Source organism: Phascolarctos cinereus, unplaced genomic scaffold, assembly GCF_003287225.1.
Source record: "Phascolarctos cinereus isolate Bilbo 61053 unplaced genomic scaffold, phaCin_HiC Scaffold_3;HRSCAF=262, whole genome shotgun sequence".
Lineage (NCBI taxonomy): Eukaryota > Metazoa > Chordata > Mammalia > Diprotodontia > Phascolarctidae > Phascolarctos > Phascolarctos cinereus.
Window position 1 is genome coordinate 85,801,522 of NW_027555736.1, and position 11,761 is coordinate 85,813,282.

Below are 11,761 nucleotides of genomic sequence, written 5' to 3' on the forward strand. Positions count from 1 at the left end.
TGCCCTGGTACATATCCCCCAAAGTAGCCCTCCAGTCCACTGGGCAGATCCTGGGGAGCATTTACAGAAAGATGTGGACTAGAATCACACAAGACGAGAGGCATAGAGAGGCTGTAAGTTTCGCTACAGAAAGGGGTGTCCACACCAGTGAAACCATGGAGTCTAAAGCCAAAATGTTTCCTAACCAATGAATGCACTGGGAGATTTGGTGACTTGCAGAAAGGAGCTACTGAAGATGATTTAAGGTCCATGAGCACGCCTGAAACAAACATTTCCTTTATGGGAAGTTATTAGTAACCTCAAAGGCACTATAAAAAGTCAAATTTCCTTAGGATTCCCACTTCAGTTAAACTCAGCAGAGGGGCTAGAGATGTCTCCCTTGTGATTACAAAGGTTAAAGGAATGCTATCTGAAAGTTCAATGTAGGAGGGCCTAAACTTAATTGCTGCCTTGGCCTATATCAGCTTTTCGATTTGAGGGACCAGTCACTATTGTGTCCCCAGTACTCACATACCTCAATCATATTTACAGAGAAAGACTAAGGTTGTTATTATAATGATAAGCAGAACCCTGAACACCCGGGCTTTTTAATACAGTCTCCCTCCCCCATGCCAATATACATTGTTAGTGATCTCTCTAGAGGGTCAATCCTAAGAGGACACAGCCACTCTCACTGGTGAGCACTAGCCATAAGCCATCTCCAGTTCATTTCACAAACATACGGCAGAGGTTCCTTTATTTTCCCTCTTCTACCTTGATTTCTTTTCTCCCCCTTCCTCATTTCCCTTTTTTTCCCCACAACTTTCAGTGCCTGCTTGAGGCAATTCACCTTGTTGCTGCCAGCAGACTCAGCAGTGAAACAGCCCTCTGGAAAAAATACCACATGCCACCTTGGAGGTTACCTCTCAGCAGCCACTTCAAACAGACCTATGGGTGGCACTAGAGCTGAAGGGGCCATAGTTTATGCGCACCAAGAGAAAAATACACAAGCCTCAATCCAGCTATTTGTCAAATGCTAATCTCATCGAAGATGGCACCTGGACAGAATACCCACAGGAAATGACACCACCATGTGGGACTGATGGAGCTACAAACACCAGGAATCTTGTTGCATTTCTGGGCAAAGCCACATCCATGATCAATCCCCATGACCGCCACGTCATGGAAAGAACACGGGGAAGAGAGTCAGAAATCCCTGGTTCTAATCCAGTATCTATACCTCTCTCAGTGTGTATCCTTGAGGGAGTCTTCACGTGTCTGGACCTCAGTATCCCCTTCTGAAAATCAAGGAGGTTGGATAAGATGCTGCTAAAATAGATCGGCTCTAAGATTTGAAGAATTCCTCTCTTCTAAAATGGATGAGTTTAGAAAGTCCAATGGAATCCTTGCAGAGGTATGTATTCCAAGGGCAAAGTGGAAGAATGTTTACGGTGCACCTGCTCCCTACCTAGCAGTAACATTACCTAATAAAATTGAGTAGAGCCAACGGTTAGTAAGTCACTGAGTCAGAATAAGACAGTCCATCCTAATTACTCTAATTCAGGAGTTCCCAACCTGAAGGTACATATTATTCTCTCTCCTCCCTCCTATTGGCTATGACAAGTTTGTCAGGGAGGGAATACGTGGTAAATAACTATATTATCCCACTGAAATGCATCTCTGTCGTATTTCTTACATGCATATGCATGGTAAATCCTAGAACTGATTTCCTTTTGTATTGAATGGCGATACGAGGTTTGTTTTTTATTTCCTTTCATATTGAATGGAGGTACAAAAAGTTTGTCTTTTATTTCCTTTCATATTGGATGGGGGTATAAGAAGGTTTATCTTGTGTTCATATGTGTGGTAACTCTAGAATGTATTTCTTTTTGTATTGAAGAGGGATAAAGGAAGATTTATCTTACATTCATATACATGACAAAATTTAGAATTCATTTCTTTTATTATTGAACAGGGGATACATGAAGGCTTACTTAAAGCCCAGAGAAACAAAAATTTAAAAAGTTTGGGAAGCCCTGCACTAAATTTTCTCTCCTATCTCCTTCAGAACCTCCCTAGCACTTCAGATTGCATTCCTGGGGGAACAATGCCTCTCCATTCATTTGGAACACATTTTCCCCCTTTTTTAATCTCTCCTTAATGGCCTACCACCAAAAAAAAAAAAAGAAAGAAAGAAAAGGAAAAGTCTCCACTGGAAGGCTTTGAATGAATGCTAATAACCTGCCAATTCCACAAGTGGTTTCTGTTAGGCACATTTGCAAGCAGGGTGCATTTGAAGATGAATTTGTTTGCTCTCAAAGCTGCTGCCCATTAAAATGTTGACATGCACACCAGAAATGCTGCCTCTGCTTCCTGCAGCTCCAGTTCTCAAAGTTAGGCAAAAATCTTGCCCCCAGGTCCTTGTCCGCTGAGGCATGAGAGGGACATGTGTTTTGTATCCTGGGGCGGGACTTGGCTACACACAGTGAATGACACTTCCTACCCTAGCCCGAGAGAGGAAGGTGACTATTCTGTGACTAAAGGCGAGGAGAAGGAGCCTAAACACATCCTGTTTCCTTCCACAAGCCCAGACAGACAGCAGCAGAATGTTAGCCTCAAGTGTAAACAGCCTCAAAAGATAAGCTTCTCCTAAAGTACTTGGGCTTGGAAAAATGAATGCAGGACAACAGGGAAAAGCACACACACAGAGTGATAAATACAAATCATCTCTAATTCAGAGGAGTTATTTGGAAGAGCAGCGTCCATAAGGGAAACGGAGGACAGAAGAGCTGGGAGCAATGCATTCACCATCCAGACCCCATCTGGCAGTAAAAGAAAAACGTCTGTGTTGTAGTTTCCACTTCTGTCTCATTAATGTTCACATGACCCTTAATTCTCTCCCCCATTAGACTGGGAGCTCCTTGAGATCCAGGACTGTTTTTGGCCTTTTTGGGTATCCCCAGCACTTAGCACAGTGCCCTGAATCTTAATAAATGCCTGTTGACTGATTATTGACTAATTGACTGATATTACGGTGTCCCTTGACTCTGCTTCTCACATCACAGCGCACAATTTAGAAGGGAACCTCATTATTTACCCTAAACACTTCTTTGCTAAATGCAACCATTTATGGGGCACCTGGCTGACATAGTGGAGAATGTAGGGGCCTGGAGTCCTTCTTCTTCATGAGTTTGAATCTGGTCTCAGACACCTACTAGCTGTGTGACCCTGGCCAAGTCACTTAACTCTGTTTGCCTCAGTTTCCTCATCTATAAATGAGCTGGAGAAGGAAATGGCAAACCACTCCAGTATCTTTACCAAGAAAACCCCACAAAGAGTTGGGCATGACTGACAGCAGCAGTAGTAACTTTCGGGCCCACCTACCCAATTCATCTGTTTTTGTTGTTTGTGAGATACCCCACGAGGTCATACTCAATTCACCATCTTCTATTTGGTATGTTCTGTCTCACTTTACATTTGTGCTTGTATTTATCAACAGGGCACTGTGGCATAATGGATAAAGAGCTGGTGTGGAAGCCAGAAGACGGGGGGGGGGGGGGGGGGGGGGTGTTGAACCTTACCTCTGACACCTACTGGCTCTGTGACCTTGCTCTCCACCATTGTTTCAACACTATAACTTACAGAAAAGGTATTGATTTGAATTGGTGGAGGAAGTCTCATCCCCTAGGGGCTCTCTCTGCCCGTGAAGCCACAAATTCAGTGTCAATCCCTATTTACCAAGGTGGGATCTTCCTGCCCACAAAGAATGCAAAATAATTTCAAGCCCATCAAGAAAAGTCCATTACCCAAGCAAGAGAACAAAAGGAAAAATCTGGATGAGGTCTTTTTGCCCTCCTACTTCCAAGCACTATCAGCAGAAAAGCAGTTTAGTCAGTGGAAAGCAGTCCTTTGTGTAGGTGCCTACGCTTCAATATCCTCTTTCATTTCCTATTCCATTTTGAAAAGCCACATTATTTTAGGCACTCTTTTTTTTTTTTTGGCCCGAAGCACATGTCAATAGCGTGCATGCTGCTGGAATAACTAAACCTTTATGGGTAGCAAGAGGCGGGTCGGAAATATGACATGAAGCCTCATCTGCTAAGCTCTTCCAGGCCCTGACTGGACACGCCAGGGCAGGTACCAGCATCGAGTTTTCACTTGGGCTTCAAACTGGAAAAAAAAAAACCCAAACTGCCTCTCCAACATATAATGAGCAGCAGCAAAAAGAGAAGCCGGATTAGCAGAACACTGTACCTGGAAGGGGTCCTTGAGGCCATTATCCTATGTCTACTTTGTACATACCCATGGATGTACATGCTGTCTCCCCGACTAGACTATAAAATCCTTGAAGGCAGAGATCAGTTCACTTTTGCCTAGCACAGTGCCTGGCACTTAATATGTGCTTAATAAATATCTGCTTGATTGATTCTGGTCTTAACACCTTCCCATTTGGAAATGTCCTCTACAATATTCCCAGCAAGTGGGTGTCAAGATTCTATTTACACTGACTGCAGCGTGAGGAAACTCACTAGAGATACAGAAAGGACATTTCTTAATGCACGAGACCCATAATAAGCACACTGCATATACGTCCATAAACATACTGCTAATTTAAAAAAAAAAACACTGCTCACTTCATGCATCTGGGAAGGGAGGCTGAAAAAAAAAACTGATATGCAACCAACCACACAGTTCCCATGTACAGGATGTGGTTAACTTGGATGAGTGAGGCAAACCATATTTACAGCACCATTTTTTTTTCTGGTTCTTTGGAATAAACAGTGTCTTCCTAAACAGGGCTGCTCACTCTCTAGAAATGAGATTTTAAAACAGCCACCAATAAGGATGAGCATTTGTTTTTCTAGTACCTGTGATAAATTACTTACTCTTACACAATTACCACCCTAGTTCAGACCCTCATCACCTGGTACTACTGAAACAGCCCCTAACTGGTCTCCAGGCTTGGGCTCTCTCCCCTCTCTGACCTACCCCTTATACAGAGATTCCAAATGACATGGGACTGAGTGTGTCACTCACCTACTCAGAAATCATCACTGTTTTCCTACTTCCTCTGGGATAAAATGCAAACTCCTCAGCCTGACATTTATCTAGCTCTCATCTATCATTTCAGAGTTATTTCCTATTATTCCCCTTTACACACTTAGGCATTAGTCAAACTGGTCTATTTGCTAACTGTTCCCTGAACTCAGTTTGCAACCCTCGTCTTCGGGCCTCAGCACAGAGTGTCTCCTTATAACTGGAACCACATTCCCTCATCTCCCCCTCTTAGAATGCCTATCCCAGCTTAAGCACCTCTGCCATCACCTATGGGAAGCCTTTCTGGATTTCCCCCCCAGATGATGGTACTGTATCCCCTCTGAAATGACTTCATATTTGCTTCTCCGTGCATATGTTTTATCTTTCCCAATAAATAAGTTTCTTGAAAGCAACTCTCATTTCCTTCTGTGTAATCCCAGTCCCTAACTCTGAGTCTTACACATAAGCAGGCACTTAAAAATTTGCTGAAGTGAATTCAGTTACTCTTGTCCAGAACAGGAGTTTGTATGACAAAATGGCAGTTTGAGATTATAAGAAGAGGGATTCCCGATGCTTCAGACGTGACTTTTGCTTATGTTTGTTTTGTATGTTGTTACTGAAAGAGGCGACGGCTACCTGAGGACATACACCCTCTCACACACACACTCTCATGCTCAGTCTCTGAATACATGCATTCTTCATCCTTTCCCCACCAAGCACTCCCTTTTCCCATACAGAGCCTCCTAGGGTCTCCAAACTATGCCAATCAGATATATACTATCTGCTGGTATTTTGTGATCATCCCTTCAAAAATAAAGATATTGTACTGGGATCAATTTTATCTTGTTATTTAGTTATTTTAGTCATGTCCAACTCTCCGTGATCCCTTTTGGGCGATTTTCTTGGCAGAAATACTAGAGCGATTTGCTGTTTCCTTCTCCAGCTCATTTTACAGATGAGGAAAATGAGGCCAACAGGGTTAAGGGACCTGCCATGGGGTCACACAGCTAGTAAACGTCTGAGGCCAGATATGAACTCAGGAAGTTAAGTCTTCCTGATTCCAAGCCCAGTACTCTCTATCCACTGTGCCATCTAGCTGTTTCAGAATTGGAACAATTGGGATCAAAACCTGGGACCAAATAGCCTGTCTGACCTACTATAAAAGCATGAGACATAATATCCCTGCCCTTAGAAGCTGCTCCTTCCACACACCCCAGCTCAAGACTCACTACTTACATATCCTGAACACACAATCCAGGGGCGCGCTAAGTCACAAAATGCACCCTCAAATTACACAGGGATCCTCACCCAGACACACAGACGTTTAATCCCTTCTCCAGCATCCACAAATAGTCACTCAGCCCCATCATTAATTGATCTCCTCTAGTGTTCCCTAACTAATTCATCTTTCTGCTTATACACCACTCAAAACAAACACTACGTTTTCCAACTTAAATACACTCAAATCTTCATCACAAATACCATACAAATGGCCAGCTTCCAAGGTATATTATCAAGTGACGGGTCAGCAGCTTCTTCTAAAACTCCCATATTTGCCTTGGGATTACTTCATCATTGCAGGCAGGTCTCCCATCTGTCTACCACCAAAACATATCCCAGAGGTCTTTACAATCACCCAGCAAGTACAAAACACAATGACTTGACCTACAGGGCAAACCTCATGCTAACACTCTCCTAGCGTGTCAGAATCCATTCGAGGTGAGCTCTGAGAAGACACTCGATCCAAGTTTGGTCCAACTATGGAAGAATGTTTGGCATTTAAAGCTCCTCACTGCCTGATCCAGCTCACCTTTCCAAGGCTTATTAGACATCGCTCCCCTGTAGTCACTCCTACATTCCAGCCCAACTATCCTACTTAGAGTTCCTCAGACATGACATTCCATCTTCCATCTACATAGAATGCACTGCCTCCTCACCTCCACCTCTTAGAATGCCTAGCTTTCTGCAAAACTTAGCTAAAGTTCCATCTCCTACATGAAATCCTTCCAGAGTCCCCCAGCTAAGGCACATTTCGCCTACTTCTACCTTGGATTTACTCTGTGTGTGTGTGTGTGTGTACACTCGAGTATTTGTATTTATCTCTGTGGGTGAATATTGTTCTCCCTGATAGAGGGATAGGTCCTTACGGGTAAAGACTTTCTCCATTTGTCTTTGTATCTAAAGCATCTGAGACAGCAATGTGCCAAGGCACATAGCAGGTGCTTTAAAAATGCTAGTTAGATGCTAGAAGATAAAGAGGTTACAACAAAGAAAAGGTACGTTTTCTCATCTCATTTTTCAATATTACACAAAAATATTTTTAACATTGTACAATATTGCAGATGGACTAGCAGTGAAGATGACTGAGGTAAAAACAAAGGATAAATGATGAAATGGGCAAGATAACAAAACATCTTATCCATTAGAGGAGTGACGGTTTTAGGGTACAGAATTTTAGATAGATAGATAGATAGATAGACAGACAGACAGACAGATAGACAGATAGATATGTGTGTGTATTTGAATAAAGCCACTGCAGGAATTGGTTTTGTTTGGCTACGCATTTGTGTCATGAGAAACTTGTCCCCTCCACCCAATAGAGTGGAACAGAGAGATAAAAGATTTCTATTTATTTTTTAATAGGGAAGTGGGATATGAAATGTTGTATGCTCTTTCAGATAAGGTCATTATTATTATTATTATTATATCATGTATTATTAATTTTATTTAACTATTTTACTTTGTTACAAGAAATCTCTCAGAAAGTGGGAGTAATCTGTAATTGCTTCTAATGTAAATACTTTTTAAAAAAAAGAAGTGGGAAGACTAATAGGAAAATGATAGACTATTTAATCTCTTCTCAGAATTCAGCATGTTGCCTGACACAGAGTTAGGGCTTAATAAATGCTTATTGATTGGCTGGCTGAAATTACCATCTTCCTTCCTCAGAGCCTAGTAGAGTGCTCATAGTACAAATTTAATTAAAATGTTAACTAATATTTCAAAGGGGCCCTAAAGACATCTTGGCACTTGTTTTTTTTTTTTTTAATAACTATCGTAGTCTAGGTCTGGATGCTTTAGGAGTATTAACTCCACCTGGAAAAAAAACCCATATTTTCAAAGGACTGAGTGATTCTTGAGAGGCATCATGGTGCCTTGCATAGAGAACTCCACCTCTGATTCGGAAAGACTGGAATCAAGTCTCACCTTTGACATATACTGTGACCCTAGGCAAATTGCTTAACCTCTTAGTGCCTCTGACAATTCTTTATGCCCACCTATATATTGGAAAAACAGTTGCAGTAGTGGAAATCTTCACAGGAATTCACCACCACCAATGAAATCACAGGTCAGGACCCCTCCCAGCTCAAAAGTGATTCTCAATCTAATTCTGATTAAGTGGAAAGAAATCAATAAGATGCCTAACAATTTAGTATGATAGAGATACAATTCACTGCATCTGAAGTAAATTGCTAAATATCTGCTCCCACTAAAAACCATCTTCAATGACCCAAAACCACATGAGCAAAGGCCAAGATTTTATTTCCCTGTGATGGGGAGAAACAGAAAATACATTAATGCTAATCAAAAGTAATCAGAGGCAACTTGGTAGATAAAGTACCAACAGGAAAGCTGGAGTTCAAATCCAGCCTCAGATACTTTTTGTTTAGGCATTCCTGCAGTCAATTCCACTTTTTCATAAGCCCATTAGGGGTTTTCTTGGCAGAGACACTGAAGAGGTTTGCCATTTCCTTCTCCAGCTCATTTTACAAATGAGGAAACAGAGGCAAAGACGGTTAAGTGACTTGCCCAGGGTCACACAGCTAGTAAGTGGCTAAAGCCAGATTTGAACTCAGGAAGATGAGTCTGCACCACCCAACCATCTAGGATAAGTCACTTGACTTCCCTCCTTTAAATCTTTAAAATGGGGATGATCATATTACCCACCTCCTATGGTTGTTGTGAGAAATGAATGAGATAACATGTGAAAAGTACTTTGCAAGCCTTCAAGTTTAATATAAATGCCATCTATTACTGTTACTACCTATCACTGTTACTACAAATTATTGCCACCCACTCAACCAACAAACATTCCTACTATGTGCCAGGGTCTGGGTGATACAAGGACAAAATTTAGAGCGTCCCTGTTTTCAAGAATCTGATATTCCATCCAAGGAGATACAACATGTACAATATATCGATTATACGCGTCCATAACCACCTCACTGATTACCAGCAACTTCACAGACAGATTGATTTTGTTGAGAGGCGTCCATAGGCCTATGCCAGATCACTATCTCACTCTAGTGGTAAGAAAGTGGCAGAAAGAATGAGTCTGCTTTAGACAGGTTTTTGTTCTTTTTCTTTTTTTAAAAAAGGGCAAAAAGTGCATATCTCTTGCCAATCTGCTGAAACGGCAACATTTACAAATAACAGCCACTCATATCTATACAGCTTTTTAAGGTAAATAGAACAGAAAAACTCAAGACTGAATTGTGATTAAACGACTAAGCCATTCTCAGCAATATTATGAGCCTAGAGAATTCTAAAGGACTCATGATGAAAAACACTATTCAGCTCCAGAGAAACAACTGATGGAGTCCAAACATAGATCAAAGCATACTATTTTCACTTTCTTTATTTTTTTCATGGGGTGTTTTTGAGGTGGTCTGTGTTTTCTTTCACAACATGACTAATATGGAAATACATTCTGCATGACTGCACACTTGTAACCTATATCAAGTTGTCTGCTGTCTCAAGGAGGGGAAGAGGGAGGGTGGGAGGGAGAAGAGTGTAATTCAAATGTTTACAAATTGTTTTTTACTTGCAGTTGGGAAAAATAATTCAATTCAAGTAGGATTTTACCTTTGAACAAATAGCTCATGATGTCATTCCTAGAGGGAAATGTTTCCAATGTTATTTTTTTTACAGGAGGCACTAAATAAGCCTACACACTCCTGAAAGTTTTAGACTCTACTGCTGATATATCCAGGGTAAGTCTGAATGCAAGTGCAATAGGCGTCAGGGTCCCTTCCCAACCTATGACTATGATTTCCCCGGGTAGTGATCTCAATCTTCTCTTAGTTTCAAACTGGCTTAATTTGAATAGTTAGGTCAGAGGTGGGGAACCTGTGGTCTCAAGGTCACATGTGGCCCTCTAGGTCCTCGAGTATGGACTGCACTCGAGGACCGGGAGGGTCATACGTGACCAGCCTCAGGTTCCCCACCCCGAGTTAGTTGGTATGATGAATAGAGTGCTGGACCTGGTGTCAGAAAGACTTATGCTCAAATGCCACCTCAGACACTAGCTGTGTGACCTCGGGCATGTCATTTAATCTCTGTTTCCTCAACTGGAAAACAGAGAGAATAATAGTACCCACCTTTCAGGGTTGTTAGGATGATCAAATGAGACAATATTTGTTAAGTATATAGCACAGGCTAGTAGACAGCATATAAATGCTACCTATTATTATTAAGTGCCTAATTTCCCATTTGATACAGAGCCCAGAACACCATGTACTATGATTGTTCAAAGAATGTTATAGCATGCACTCTCTGTGGAGATGCAAGTATGCCCCAAATACATCAAGCCACAGAATCACAGCCTGATAGAGCTGGAAGGGGAGCCAGTTCAAACTCTACAGATGAGGAAAATGACTCTTAGAAAGGCTAAGTTCACTCAGAGAGAGTACAAGACCTTCAGCTAGGGACCTACGTCTCCTGATTCTCAAGCCTTTCTGCCTCCATAAGACAGACTCCACCAATTCAGAATCTGTGGTCCTTCAAGGCAGGGGCTGACTAACCTCTATCTCTGCCTTTCATGGAAAAAAACAAAGCAAATCAACAATAAATAAGATTATATGGGGATTTATACTACAATGAAAATCATGACGATAGCTGGCATTCATGTAGCACAATTACAAAGCTGGTTACCTCATTTGCCACTGTATGTAAACTATTAGAGCATAAATGGTTTTCAGAAACTCCAGCTCTACTAGGATACTATAACGATAACTCATTGTGATATGGAGATAACTGTGAATTAAAAAGAGCTGTGCTAGTGAAGTATTAGCTACCAGAGATATTACCAAGCTTGAAAAGCTTCAAGGATGGTCTGAGAAATGGACTGGGTCTGCTACCCAACAACCAAAGCAAACTGGCCAGCAACTGATGAATTTCTTGAGCATGGCGGCTCATTAAACAATTTAGATATAATTGTGAAAATGGATGCTGTTAGCAATGTGGCCAGCAAGACAGCAGAAATCCCCTTCTGCAAACCTATTCACCCCTTAAATCTCAAAAGAAAGGTATTATGGGCCAGATACGGAGTAATTACAGCTTAGGAGACTCACCTGGTAGTCAATTTTAATTAACGCAATGTCCGTCTTTTCATCTACATCCTTGATTTTGGCTTCATATGTAGCCCCATTCTTCAACTCTACTTTAACCCGATGTTTATTGGTCACTACGTGGGCATTGGTAACAATCAGGCCATCTTCAGACACAATGAATCCGGACCCACTGGCCACTGGAACTTCCCTCTTGGAAAAGGGTAGCCTGAAACACAAAGCAAACGGCTATGCCCACAGAGCCTCAAAGCAGACTGCCCAACCATGAACTTCTTGGCTCTTTAATACGTTTCCTATAACTGTGATTTCAAATATTTGGAAACGCAGCAACCTAATTTTATACCAATGTTTTAATGGATTAAAATAAAATCCCATGCAATAAAAGTTTAGGGGAC

At 41.6% G+C, this 11,761-nt stretch overlaps 1 protein-coding gene across 1 annotated transcript in view; it reads right to left on the reverse strand.

Annotated features, from left to right (window-relative positions):
- HTRA1 (HtrA serine peptidase 1) overlaps positions 1 to 11,761 on the reverse strand; it is a 70,976-nt gene that overhangs the window by 28,643 nt on the left and 30,572 nt on the right. Inside the window, exon 3 of the mRNA XM_020979244.2 lies at positions 11,370 to 11,574. Within this exon, the coding sequence (XP_020834903.1) occupies positions 11,370 to 11,574 (205 nt within the window). The remainder of the gene's footprint in view (positions 1 to 11,369; positions 11,575 to 11,761) is intronic.